We start from the raw sequence: 15,053 nt of genomic DNA, 5'->3' as shown, positions 1-15,053 counted from the left end.
CACTCTGTTAGGAAGAAAGAAGGGAAGTCCTTGAAACTCTCTGTAGCATTTCCACTATCTGGGAAAGAAAGCCCAAAGAAGAAGCCCATAAAACAACTTTGGTTAATTGCCTGCCTCTGGTCACTATCTATTTTACGAGGGAGTCCCTGGTGCTTACAGAAAGAGCCCATAAATAACTCTGTGACAGACCTAGGTAGGCCTGGGAGGAATGGAAAATCACCAGGCGGGAAAACTGCACCATGGGAACTGTAGCCTGAGAAAATGCCTGCCTGGGAAACTGCCTGCCGACCCTACCCAGGACAAACAGATGCCCGGCTAAGATTGGGGTCTGGGGTCGGCCTGTCTGGCATAACAGGATGCAGCTTTAACTTGAGCCTGACAAGATGTACCAAGAACAATGGTCAGCAGAAAGGGCACCCAGCAACCAGCTCCAGCCAATCAGATGCTGACACCCCAATCAGGTACCCTTTGTGTGTTTTTGTGCTTAAAAACCCTGCCCTAAGAACAACCAAGCAACCAAACTAAGCAAGTCTTAACCCCCCTTGGTTGGCTCCTGAACCATAAGACAAGTGAAGAATGGGCTCTTCAGGGAAAGTATTTAGAGCAGAAAGCTTCCTGGTAGTGTTTGGAAGGAGCCTCTGCTCATACTTTAGCAGCAACATCATCTGGGTTAGGCCAACCTTACCTCTGAGTAAACCCTTTCATTGCATTCCACAGATACGGAAATCAGGTGTGGTAGGGATTGCCACTTGGTGGGGAAAGGGTGGTATTTCATTGTCAAAATAGCTCTATCTTAGGCATATGGCTTTAAAAAAGAGTTCTAAAAATTTGTTTTATAGACCTCTAATTGGAATACCAAAATACAGTATTCCTAAAGCCTTGGGACACATTCTATAATATTTGTCCATGCAATGTCATCTCCAAAGCAATCTGCTGGATTACTGTAGGGGAACTCACTGTGATACAAGATGCAGTTTGACTCTAAGCAGCAGAAAAGCAAAAGTGCCTGGGAAATGCTGGACTCTTAACTCTCTGTAGCTTCAGGCTTGCCTGAGAACCCAAGGAAACCAGTGCTGCCCAGAGATAAATGTCCTGCCCCCAGGAAGGAGGTTAATGACTGTACAGAGTGTGATACCTGCCTGATGTTATCTGTTAGCTTAGGAATGCATTGTTCTTTCTTGTGGCCTAGTGAGGACCCACCATATGGTTTTACTACTAAGCCCCTATTAAAAGGGACAGTCCTGGGAGAGGTGGGGATTCTTCCCGCTGACCACCACTGGGAGCAGCTGCTCTGCCCCTGTGTAAGTTTCTCCTATTAAAACTCTTATGAATTTGAATAAGCCTATCTGTCATTTCTTCAGAATTCACCCTGAATGTAGACTTTCGGGATTTCTCCCAACAAACATAGTAATAGCTAACGTTTTTGCTGTGTAATAGGCATTATTTCATTGAATGTTTACAAAAGAACCCACATTACCAACTAAAAATTATTTTCTAATTTTACACACTGAAGAGCAAAGAGGTTAACTAATGTGTCCTAGTTAATATAGCTACTAAATGTCAGGGCTGGAATTTGAACCCAGGTCTTCTGCTTTTGATAACATAGACCTTTGATTCAAAGATACTCCCAAAGGAGTACAAGGCACATCTTCATAATGGATCCAAGAATGCCTTTAAATCAGATAGAATCTATTCCAGTGAAGACTGGACCAATGACTATTTAGCAAGTAATCTAAGAGACTAAAGAAAATGAAAGGTGGTTGTTCAGGTTGTTCAAGAAAATCCTTTGGAAAGGAAAGGTTTTATTCATGGGATAACAGTGAACAAAGAATTAGCAGACAAATCCCTTACGCTAACCTCACAAGGATTCTTATCTCAAAGTAAACAGAAACACTATTCTGTTGCCAAGACAGGGCATCCTATATATATTTAATATAAAACCTATTATAACTTTAGGAGCAAATAAACAATAAGAACAACTAAAGGACAAACCAGGGTTGAGAATGAGGACCTACTCTGTTGGTTCGGGAAAGCCAGACCTCTAGGTTTCTCTCAGCCTCTCTCTGATCAGCCTCAACCCATGCCCCAGCCTCAGGATACAACCCAGCCCATGGGGCCTGTCCCACTGCACAGAACTGCTTAATGTTTCTGCCTTTTATACCACCAGGGCTCCTACTTGCTACTTTCCTTCATGGTTTGAGACTTTACCTGCCAAACTACTTTTGTGGATTGTAGTATGCACACCCACAGCCCAGCAGCACAGAGCAAGGACTGGGGAGCCATGAAACATGGGTTTGAGTCCTGCCTTAATTACCTACAACCTGAGTGGCCTTGAGCAAGTTATTTAACACCTGTATTTCTCAGTTTCCCCACCTGTAAATAGTAAGTGTAAACTTTTGGGGGACAAGAGACTCAAAGTTTTGAACCCCCAAGCAAGGCCTTTCATCAGATTCCTCAGGTATGGAAACCACTCACATGTGCTCATTGATTTCCCACCACCCATGGTCACAGCCTTTCACACTCTTCTTGGTGATTGAATAGTTATGGAATTTCAGCGCTATGCCAAGCGTTGATAGGGGAGCCTGTGAAAAACAAACATAAGTAGGAAAAATTATTCAACTGAAGGACATGTTGCAGGCTAAGATTTTCCTGCTCAGAGCCCATTCCCTCCGCTTGCTGCTCTAAGGGCATTTTACTCTTCGTGCCCCATGGCCTGTGGTATGGCAGACCACTTCCCTGAGCAAACCCCAGAGGGAAGAGGACAGCCCGCACTCAGGGAGCAGCTATAGGCCCCAGTTCAAGGTAAGTGACATTAGATCATTTCTAGGTTTCATTTTCCTCCTTTTAAATGAGCTTAACTTTGAAAACACCCACTTATTAATAAGTATACACAGTTTCCTCCTTCGATGAGAATGACATAGTTTATTTAAAGCACTATTCAGGTTCTTCAGACAAAGAAAAATGAATCAACATCCTTTTCACATGAAACCTCGTTATTTCTAAGGGCAGTTACTGAGTCGCCCCGAGGCCTTCTCAGAGAGATCGCACAGACGGAGCTGCTGTAGATACTTGTACAAGCGAGGGCGTGTGCTCACACATGCACACACAGGATCTTTCTATGAGCGCCATATGACATAAGCACACTTTATGTCTGATATGTCATCACTTTAGTTTTAATTTTCATTTGGAACCAAGCATTATTTGAGACTTCTTTTATTTCTAGAGAGTAGAATTTTGGTTCACCCATTTTCAAATTCTCTAATTCAATTGTAATTAGATAAAAGATTATTTATTGCCTTTACTGCTTTAAACTTCTTAAATTTATTAAGAATTGTTGTGATCAAATTTATGAATGCTCTAATGTCATTTTAAAAAGAAGGTAGTTTGTGTGTGTGCAATATCCTCATTATTTGGATGGCTTAATACCCTTCCTAACCTTATTTATTGTCTCCCACTATCTCTGTCATGCACCAAAAGAATTAAAACTGTTATTTCAGCATCATTTATTTCTCTTTGTATGTCTTACAGGTTTTGACTTAGAAGTCCTAATGCCATGTCCTTTGCTGCATAATCAGTCGCCATAATTATGTCTTCACTGTGGACTGCCCTCTTTGCTGTTACAGGTGGCCTTCCTTTTCTCCCTGAAGGTTGTTGCAGACCTGACGGCAGCATCACTTGGCACTAAGGCCGTGTTCCCTGCTTTCCTTTCACTGGCATTTGCCTGGTATGATATTGCTCATTCATTTATTTTCAGCTTTATTAAATATTTTTTCATTTTGTCTTTTGAAAACAACATACTGTGCAGTTAAGTTTGTACAGTATGAACTTAATACTTTGTAATTCAATCCTAGTCTCTTTTTTTGTTGTTATTGAGATATATTGACATGGACATTCTATGAGTTTTAGGTATATGATGTAATGATTTGATATTTATATATGTTGCAAAATGCTGACCACAGTAAGTCTACACCACACAGTTAAAAAAATTTTATTCTGGTGAGAACTTTTAAGATCTTCTATCTTAGCAACTTGTCAATATACAGTACAGTATTATTAACAACAGTTAAAAATATTAACTATATTGTTATTAACTATAGTCACCATGCTGCACATTACATTTCTACGAGTTATTTACTTTATAATTTGAAGTTCGTACATTTTGACCACCTCGCTCCATTTTGCCCAATCCCCGCCCTTGGCAACCAGCTATCTCTTCTCTGTTAGTTCAGTTTTCTTCTTTTAGATTCTCCACATCAGGACATCATAAGGCATTTGTCCCTCTCTGTCTTTCCCTCTTCCTTTCCCAAGACCTCCTTTCACCTTCTCTTTCCCTCACTCTCTCCCCAAACTTCAGACTTGATGGTCACCTGAGGCTCTGAGATTATGCTGCCTTGAGCCCTTAAGACTCTGGCAGTGAGCAAGACTCCTATACCTTTACGTTTTAATTATTTTGTAAATGTTTGAGATAATGGTAAAAAAATTTAAGGATGCATGCCACCAGGACACTGTCACTAAGGACAGATTTAGGTCTAATAAAATTACAAGGTTAATAAATATTATTAAAAACATTTAACATTTAGTAGCAAAAATAAATTGCTACTAAAAATAAGATAACAATATTTTTTCAAGAAAGCAGTTGAACTAGGCTACCTGAAATCTCCAGGTGCACTTGCGTTTTGGAGGATAGTAGCTGGGGTAATATGGACTTGAGAAAAACATTTAACTTGTACAAATCATATGCAGCCAACATGCTTCTGCCTCAGGACCTTTGCTCAGCTGTTCCCTTGGCCTGCAACAGTCTCATTCTGGGCATGCACAAGGTTAGTTCCCTGTTGTCTTTCAGATTTCTGTGCAAAGGTTCCCTGACCATCCTATTTAAGACAACAAATCCTTAACTTCCCATCTTTCATACACCCCACCACTCACTCAGCTACAGAGCCCCTTCCCTACTTCAATGTTCTCCACAGCACTGTACCACCATGTAACATACTACATATATTGCAGCTGCATGTTTGTTGCCTGCCCTATGGTGTGGTGAACTCCATGAGAACAGAGCTTTTGTACGTGTGTCTGATCTTATAGATCCCAGTGTCTGGAACACTGCCTGACATGCACTTGGTGTTCAATAATGACATGTTGAAGGTATGCAAGATGTGTACTGCTTGCTGCTTACATTTAATGACTATGTCACATGACAATCATTTTAGATGTATACACTGAAAGAGCAAAGGTGGCATCTTGCCCTATCTCCCTACACATGATACTACAGTTGGAGAAAAAAAACTAGTTTGCATGCTAAGATTAAAAAAAAACACAGGAATACTGTGTCTAGCACCAGAAGTAGATGTGTATATTTCATATAAATTTGCATCCTGGTTTGCTTATGCAACTGAAATATACATTGCCTAATCCAATTTATTATTTCTATATTATTCCTATTATAATGTTGATGATAAAGTAATTAAAAACTAATAAATGAGATCTGTAATAATAAAAAATGAATTCTTTAATTTCATAATAATGTCTTTGCATTTTTAATATAAACAAACAAAATAATAAATTGAAAAAACAAGCCCCAGGCTGCAAAAGGCAATTTATTTGTGAGCAGAAGACTGAAATTGCAAAAATGTTCATGTTTTAGATAATATACTTCAGAAATGTTTAAACATTATACAATTAACTAATACTTTTTATAATTAAATTTAAAAATAAAGGCAATTGAATTCAAAAATAAATTGCTACTAAAAATAAGATAACAATATTTTTTCAAGAAAGCAGTTGAACTAGGCTACCTGAAATCTCCAGGTGCACTTGCATTTCGGAGGATAGTAGCTGGGGTAATACGGACTTGAGATTTTCCCTTCAAAGCCAGTGGTTTCTTTGACCAACACTGTGTTTTCACACTCTGGAAAAAATCCAATAACACACAAAGATTTGCAGTTGCAAAATTATGGGAAATAAACTGCATCTATATCTTTAACTACAAATACACAGTTTCTTAATCAATAAGCTTGTATATTTTTGGAATTTAAATTATTTTTTTAACTAGTACTATACATATATATATAGCCACATTATTTGCTCATATTCTGCATTTGTTTTCAAATAATATATTTTGGCTACAGATTACAGGATGCTATTACTTCCTAAAAAGCGTAGTTTAAATATACTTTTAAAAGCCTCTGAGCTTATTTTGTTCAAATAAGTGTATACTTGTTGAAATATACCCAGTTTACATGACATGTTGATCTGTCTAAATGAGACGATCTAAATGACAATTCTTACTGATATGGTGATTCTCCTGCTAGAAGGTAAACTCCTTGAGAGTGTTGATTCATGTCCATTTCGTTTAATGCCATTTCCCTAACACCAAGAGTCATTCTTAGCATATAACAGATGCTCAATAAATATTCACTGAGTGAACAGCAAAGTCCATTCATTACAATATTTCTAAGATAATCACAGTTTTAACCTCTGCAGTTAGAGACAATTTTCAACCCAACAATATCTCACATATATAGCCTAATTTTGTTCAACAAATCCATTTTACATTTGGTTCTGTAATAATTTGAAGCAGAAAAACTATCAAATAAGTCATTGGTCTAATATGTAGATGAAACTATAGCTATCAGTGTCTACTTAAGCCAAACCCCCTTCCCTCCTCACCCTTATCTCCCATTCTGATCCCTTGGCTTTATTGATGCTCATAATAAGTTACCAAAACATGACTTGTAACATCAGATCAGTTGCAACAAATATTACAAAGAGACTAGAGTTTCTTTTTGTTTTGCATTACTTCATTAACCCAAGTCAAAAAGAGAAGAATGGGGTGGGGAGGGATCATTTTTGCTCGCCGTTAAATCCTCAAGGTTTTTGACTCACAGGTACTTTCTAGGATAGCATTTGCAGGCATAACTATAAATTAAAAGTCACAAAAGACAGCCTAGTGTACTAGTTACTGAGCTACTTGCCTATCAGCTGAGGCCGAGACCCTGCAAACCACTTCCTTTCTTTACTACCTGGTTTCCTGGTAGGCTCTGCCAACAGGGGGCGCTAACAGGAAAGCACTGGAGGAAGAAGAGCTGGACTTCCGGCCTTTTCTTCCCAGAAGTGTCACCCCAGTGACTTTTCTTCACCCCACCCCAGATACACTTCATTCCTGTGCAGAGTCGAATCCTTTAGCAGTTTTTCCAATGTCCACATTATTGTCCAAAGATAATACCAGCCTCAACTGTCTGGCACCCCCTCCTTAGAGGTCTGGGTCTAGGACCAAGGACCCCCAGCTCTGAACTCAGAGACACCAGCACCAGCTGAGCGGCGACGCTTCCTCAGTTTCACTCCACAGACCCCTCTTCCAGGCTCTAAACTGTACTCGTTCTGACCGATTTCCTTCGTTCCCCTAGACCTGCAGGTGGGAGTTGCTTCCTATGTGTGTTACAGCCATGATAGCTTACGGTTTTGTCTGTTTGCCTTTTGAGTTATCTGGTCAACACCTTTATACTAAGTTAACAGTTCTTTACATTAGATTTTCCCTGTTAGAGTAACTAATATGACCTCTCTTTGACTGGACCCTGAGTCAGAGTCCCTGACTCACACAACCGGTGTTAGGATGTGCAGCCTGGGACGAGATCACACAGCACTGTCACAGATTTCCAAGGGAGACTTTGTGTTGTTGTTGGGAAAGACTTACTTTGTTCTGGGATGACCTCGAAATATGCCCGGATTCCTGATAGCCTCCGTACCTGAGGAGACTGGAATGTCACCAACATGAGATTATTTGTAGAAACAAATGACATTAATGTTCTTGTGGGCTCACAAATTCTGAAACCAGATAATAAAACAAGAGTGCATGAATAATAGGTTGTTGAGGAGTGGGCTTTTGTCCATTGCTAATTCCACACATTTTCTGGGCCATCCACACAGTTCTTGTTCACCACCACCAGCCAGGTCGTCGTCAGCTAGCAGCTACAGGGCACAGCAGATGGACAGGAGCCGATACAGGCACAGAAAACCACCAGAGAATTCTCTGGGTGGCCATCCCTGGACCCTCCCTCAGAGCCAACAGGGTGGAAAGGCAGAGTACTTAATGGCTAAGGAAAACTGGGTTCCCAACTCAGCTCCATCACTTAACTGCCTGAAAAACCCTGGGCAATCAAGGAACTAAGTCTTCATAAATGCCAGTTTCCCTGCTATCCAATGGAAGTAATGATAATGGTATATTCCTCACACAGCATTGTGGTGAGGATTGAATGAGATAATAACTAAATGTGTCTGGAAGGGCAAAATGAAATCAGTAACAATAATTGAGCAGTGGGAGCCAGTGACAAACTTATAGTGCACTGCACATCTTTATGTGCTGTACAGATTTTTAACATGCACGTTCATCTCCAAAATATAAATAAATACATATATACCAGAAACACTGTTGCATACACATTAAACACTATTAAAAATAAGATAATTCACTCACATTTTTAGGCCAGTGACTAACAAATAATAAATCCTTACTAAAGCCCAACTGCCATTAGATGAACAAAATACTAGCACTCATAAAAGTAAAGTAAAAAATATTAGTGTATGTATATGGACATGTAAGTGTATATATGTAAGTGAGAAGATTTATGCAAAAATATAACAGATACATGTTCTGGATTATGGGTTTATGAAATAGTTGATATTGTTTTCTCAGACTTCCCTTTCACAAAGAATATTGTGTTACTTTAAAATAAGAAAAAACATTTAATTGTCTTATTAATGTTATGCAATCACCACAGAATATTTATTCTTACCCTTATTGAAACAGTATACTTCATTATGATTGCAATAAAAGCAAAATTAAAGAAAAAATCTGTTAGGTTTCAGAAATATTGGCTGGAGGCCCTGCTACACTGATTATGATTCTCGTGTGCCACAAAGGGACAGAAAACGTTGTGTCCGATAGGCTAATACAGAGGGCACTATGTGGGCCATGGGTCAGTCACCGACCTCATGTGTACACACAAAAATGGCTCACAAAGAAACCAAGGGAAACCCAAATACTACAAAAGAGAGATACTGTTAAAAAAAATCTTTTCCTCCATAACCAGAGTGCCTGTGTAATACCTATACAAGATGGTGCTCCGAATTGGCAAGAGGGAGTCATAAATGGTCAGGGAGTCGGTGACACAGTTGTCGGCTTCGATCTGGACGGACTCTATGGACAGACGAATCAGATAGCCCACGATGGCCACCAGCTTGAAGTGGCACATGAGCCTCCCTGAGGTTGCAGAAATCTCCAGAGGGTAGCGAAGTGATAGGTGATCTGCATACAAGTACTGAGAGCAGCCTTTGTCTGTGGAGACAGCGCTTTTGTTTTGTTTTAGGAATGACTTTTCTGGACATCGTTACAGAAGAGTAAAGAGCAAAAGAAGTCATGTGGAGGACCTCTGATGTCTTTGCCAGTCTGGAGTCCACCCCCCTCTCTTCTGATCACAGCACCTAGATTTTACTTTGAGAAACTATCCCTATCACATCTATATGGTTTACCCCTAGGTACAGAAGAAGGCATATGACTCAGACTGGCCAATCACAGTCAAAGAAGGTGGTTCAGGAGTGGGCATGTTAGCCAATCCAAGACATTGAAACATAGTCCCAGTGCCTCTGCAGGAACTATTGAGAAATATACTCATGTGGTTATTTTTTTCTACCATGTTTACTAAACTGATAAATTATAGCTTGGATCTTCAGGTGGCCATTTATGCCACCACATTGGAAGAATACACTTGATTCAACCTCAACAGGGGAGAGTAGAGATGCAGCGTCCTAATGATATTTTATCTTAGAACCTGGCCCAACCATACCTGAAGCCAGGTCTCCCCACCCCAGGTGTGTCCCAGGTTTACAAGTCAATCAAGTTTCTCTGATGCTTAAACCAATTTGAGTATATTTCTGTCATTTGCAACTTGAAGAGAGCACTAACAAATATCATCATTGGACAAGGAAAACTATAGCTCCCAAAGACACTGATTTGGAGGCAGTGGGTAGAGAAGGGTGGGGGAGGGTGGGGGAGGGTAGGGGAGGGTGGAGAGGGGAGAAGCCACAGGACACAGTTTACCAGATCCTATGGTGGCAGAGTAATCTGACCGAAGCCCAGCTGCATTGAAAAAACACACAGAAAAAAGACCGTCGGTCTCAGCGTCTCATTTGTTAGAATTTTGCCTAAAAAACAAATGTTTTCAGTCCTTTAAAAACAATCCGACATATCTGGGATTTGTTTTAAATTAATCCAGTGAGAATAGGGGAGGTTGTTTAGGAATTTAAAGATCAAATAGGATAGGCATAAATTAATAGTTTTTGAAGTTGAGTAAAAGGTATACCAGAGTTCATTATACTATTCTTTTTCTTTTGTATGCTTAAAGTTAACCATAGTAACAAATTGTAAACATTTTTAAATTTAAAAAGGAAATGAAACAAATATGATAATAGTCACATTAATTAGTCATATATCTGAAATTGTATATGTGGTACAGAATTTTCATTCATTAAACAACTACATATCGGCTACCTACTATAAGCTTAGCATATATAAAATTGAAATCAAAAGAGAAAGCCACATAAATTTTGGGTTGTACAACATTAAGCCATTAAATTATATTGTCAAGGAAAATGGTAGAATTTGCATTCGACAAGGCTATGGGGCCAGCCATTTGGAACACTGGGCAATACTACATAACATAGGTTCAGTTCGGTCTGGATGAAGAAAGAGGCAAGATAAACCTCAGAAAAATTGTCCTTCTGCAGGACTTGTTCCTTGGAAACTTAGTTTGAATAAGCCAAATTAAATACGGGGGGTATGCTCTCATAAGTTCAAATATATATGTCTCCCCCAACTCTACTGTCCAATCAATGTATGTAACATTTAGCAACTTCCTCCATCAACACAGCTCCCATGTCTTCAACCAGTCCTGTTGCACTGGGATTGTGAAAGAGAATGCTTCGTTTGAGTAGTGACTACACTAATGACAGTGTCAGGAGAGCTGTCAGAAGGAATGTGTAGAGAATTACCCAACAATCACCATTTAGCACCACAGAGTCCATGTCCACAGCCAGACCCTGCAAACTTCCCACCGAGGTCCGGTTTATGATGCTCGTCTGGATGGAGTCCTTCAGGATGGCGGCCACGCAGTCCTCACAGAAGATATGGCCCTTGGCATGTGGCATGACAAACACTATCCAAAAGTGCACAAGGAGGCCACCTTTGTTGTTACTGCTGCAGTGAAAAGAGAAACATTCAGGGACACCTCTTAGGAAGTAGACATCTTTAGGCCACCTGTGGCCCACCTGACACCTCACCGGTTAAGGCCAGTGAGCACACCACTCGGCTGAACATAACTCCTTCTTTAGGAAGTCATCGACGCCTGTCATGGGGACTGGAAAGGGAAAGCACCACAGTACGTGTGTTCTTGTGTTGGGCCCAGATCTAGAACCATCAGTGGATAGTTGCATCTCCATGACTACCAATCAGTATTCACTGCTATTACAAATAGCAAGTTATAATTTTTGATACCTCATGATGGGTGTCCATACACAGTGCCAAATCTGCCTTAATTTTATGGGGAAGACCCTATTATTATGCCAGTTATAGATGAGAAGATTAAGGCCAACCATAACAAAACCACACAGCTAGTACATGGCCCATGCAGCAATCCACCCCATTTTGGTTTCAGTCTGACCCTGGGGCAGATACTACTAACTGCACAAGTATTGTCATGATTTATGGAAAAGAAAACATAAGGTAGTGTTCTTTAGTAAATAACTTGGGAAATATTATACAAGTGAGGGAAAGTAAACAAATTATTTTAAGATTTTCATGCTGAAGTGGATTGTGACTCTCTGCAGATGTACTGGGGTACGGGAAGGTGGGGGTACAACACAGGACTCATAACTTTTCCGGAAAATTACTTGACCATGGGATCCTTTTTTTTTTCTCAAAAGATCTCTAGAGATCAGTTAGGGGGATTTTTAGAATTTTTTTATCTTCACCTGAGGACATGCTTATTTCAGAGAGAGGAGAAGGACGGAAGAGAGAGAAAGAGAGAGAGAGAACATTGATGTGAAAGAGAAACATCGATGGGCTGCCTCCTGTACCCATAGGTGCCCTGACCAGGGGCCAAACCTGCAACCTAGGCATGTGCCCTGACGGAAGTCAAACCCACAGCCTTTTGATTTATGGGATGACGCTCCAACCAACTGAGCCACAACCAGCCAGGGCTCTAATGATCAGTTTTTTTACTGAATGTATTCTGAGAAATACTGGTCTTTGTTTTCTTTTTCCCTTCATCCAATACAGCAGCCAGGTTAGCGGTCATTTTGCCCAGATACGGAGGAGGGCAGGCTTTTGTAGGTAAAAACTCAACATGACAGCACACAGTAAGGAACTAGGTTGCTATTGCACTAAAGGGCTGTTAACCCACAACTGCCCCAAGAAGTGACTGGAGAATGGCAATATCCTGGCCCTTCCGCGGCTTTGACAGGAATTACCAACAGTGGCGTAGAGATCCCAAAGCAAGCGACACACATTACCTGACATCTGCAACAACAGACTGCTTGTAAAATTTGGAGAAGGCGGATGTTGTATAAACCACGTTTACCTAAAATAGAAAAACAGAGGTGTCTGAAATCTTCCAAACTTGGCTCTCCTCGTAGTACCTAGCATGACCTAGGTCCAAGCTCTGATTCGCTATCAGGGAGAAAAACAAGGCTCAAACTAAAGGTCTCTAACTCCAAACCCAGACATTATCCCTTGAATTCAAATAAGTTTTTACTTCCTGCACCAGTCTTGGTTACTTTACTTTCATTCTGCTTTGCCGGAAGAATAATTTGTTACCTTTACTCATGTATTTCTGTCTTTATACAACCTAATCAAGCTTAACTTCTGTATTCTGCCTACTCGAAAGTTCATTTCCTCCATGGTTAATAAATCAAACGGCTTTAAGCACATCTTCAAAATCTTTGACCCAATCTCCTTTCTATCAATAAATAAATGGTGTTGAAAAATTGTATTTTTAAGGACACATTCTTATAGTAGCCACTAGAGGGCGAATGGTGCTCACAACTGGGACTACCAACCCCTTCTTAAGTCACCAGACTCTGATATACACCCAGCCTTTTTAAAATTCCATCATTGGATCTCAAAAGAGAGCTATTTCAATCAATTTACCTTGCTTACCACTTCTAAAAGCAAACTGACTCATCTGTCAAATCTTCCCTTGGATTACCCCTTCTACACAGTAGCAAAAATCACCCACCCAAATGGTCCAGGAGGGGAAAATATTACCCTAGACATAATATAGCACGGTGGAAAAAATGGAGCTGTGGAGTTTTAATTTACTGTGCAGCCTACATGTTACCTATACCTGCTGGGTCTCCATGTGTTTTGCTCCTCCATCCCCTTTTTCTTTTCTTTTTTAAATCTATAAAGTGGTGATGAACTAAGGTGGGAGAATGGTGGTGGGAGGGGGATACAGGGTGGAGGGGAATACAGGAGGAAAATGGGACAACTGTAATAGCATAATCAATAAAATACATTTTTTAGAAATGCCTACCTTTTGGAGATAATTTGAGGAATAACTGATGTATATTAAAGGTAAAGGGTTTAGCAACACACCCAGTATGTAGAAAGCCCTCGATAACCAAGAGGCGCTGCGCCCACTCCTGGCTCTGCTTGCCCTCTCTCACAGCCTGTGCTCCCTCTGCGCCACAGTGTGCGGGTGCCCCTCCATTGCCCTGCAGACACAACTCGGCAGGAACTTTCTACCTGGTAATATGTACCAAGATCAATGAATCAATATTTTTCTATTTGACCAATAATAATTTAGAAAGTCAGCTAAGGAAGTAATCAGAGATACACATGATTTATGCACTAGTTTTGCTGTAGCATTATCAATAGTAGTAAAAATTGGAAACAAGTACCCAATCAAAAGGAATTTCCTAAATTTGTAGCTTTGAAAATTTATTTTTAAAATAATTTTCATTTGCATAGAAATATGCAAACTAATAGTAAGAATTAAAAGTCAGATTATAGGATGGAATATCTACTAAAATTTCAATATTGAGCTACCCACTATGTCTCCGTGGTGCAGAATAAAATGGGGATCTATCTTTGGTGATGTTAAAGAAGATTTTAATGTTCTTTTGATACTTTTATGGGTTTTACTCTTCACACATTTTTATTTATGCTTATTAAACTACACTTTTACTTACTTATTCTATGCCTCTTTTATATTTTTAGATTCTTTTAATCATCACCCAAGGATATTTTTTCATTGCTTTCAGAGAGAGAGGAAGGAGGAGAGAGAAACATCTATGTGATAAAGAAGCATTGACCAGTTGCCTCTCATACATGCCTGGACCAGGTGCCAAACCCAGAACCCAGGTATGTGCCCTGGCCAGGAATTGAACCCACAATATTTCAGTTACATGATGATGCTCCAACTGAGCCACATCACCACTCCAAAGTCACCAGCCATACAGCCAGGGTGACTTTCCTGAATGTTTATAATATACATGTACTAGTTCCTTAATGAGAAAGTTTTTGTTTAAGTGAAGAAATGCCAGTGCATCGAGGTTGAAATGAGTGTATACTGATCACAGAATCAATCAGCACACATGTAAAGTCAGTACTAAAAGGCATTTTAAAGATGACCTGATTCAATTCCTTTATTTTACAGATGAGAAAAATTGAAACTGAAGCTCAGAGAACAATTTCTTTTTACTTCCAGCAGAAAGAAAGAAATAAGCAATCCTATCAAGTAAGAAACTCTATCATATAGCCAACATGAGCTACATCCCGTGATTCCTGACTGCCTCCTTTGTCCACCCTGCACACTGTGACACTGACCCTCCCCCCTCCACCCTGTCCCCCGGCCCCACCCTGCCCAGTCTCTCCCCACCCGCCATCACCTCACCACTTGTTGTACAGTGCGTGCCACAGACAGGAATTCCCTGGACTCCTTCTCTCGGTATTCGGGAAGAAACTCAATGTTGGTGATGCGAAACATTCCAGCAAAGTAAAA

The 15,053-nt window shown here is 40.1% G+C and overlaps 1 protein-coding gene across 1 annotated transcript in view; it reads right to left on the bottom strand.

Moving 5' to 3' along the window:
• TMPRSS7 (transmembrane serine protease 7) overlaps positions 1–15,053 on the bottom strand; it is a 29,708-nt gene extending 14,655 nt beyond the window's left edge. The window contains exons 1-8 of the mRNA XM_028505068.2: positions 14,946–15,053; positions 12,562–12,629; positions 11,055–11,248; positions 10,094–10,132; positions 9,103–9,331; positions 7,691–7,821; positions 5,793–5,905; positions 2,476–2,582 (exon numbers count right to left, since the gene is read on the bottom strand). Of these exons, the coding sequence (XP_028360869.1) occupies positions 2,476–2,582; positions 5,793–5,905; positions 7,691–7,821; positions 9,103–9,331; positions 10,094–10,132; positions 11,055–11,248; positions 12,562–12,629; positions 14,946–15,038 (974 nt within the window). The 5' untranslated portion in view covers positions 15,039–15,053. The remainder of the gene's footprint in view (positions 1–2,475; positions 2,583–5,792; positions 5,906–7,690; positions 7,822–9,102; positions 9,332–10,093; positions 10,133–11,054; positions 11,249–12,561; positions 12,630–14,945) is intronic.

Source organism: Phyllostomus discolor, chromosome 2, assembly GCF_004126475.2.
Source record: "Phyllostomus discolor isolate MPI-MPIP mPhyDis1 chromosome 2, mPhyDis1.pri.v3, whole genome shotgun sequence".
Lineage (NCBI taxonomy): Eukaryota > Metazoa > Chordata > Mammalia > Chiroptera > Phyllostomidae > Phyllostomus > Phyllostomus discolor.
The sequence above is the reverse complement of the archived record's forward strand: the minus strand, read 5'-3'. Positions and strand labels throughout refer to the sequence as shown.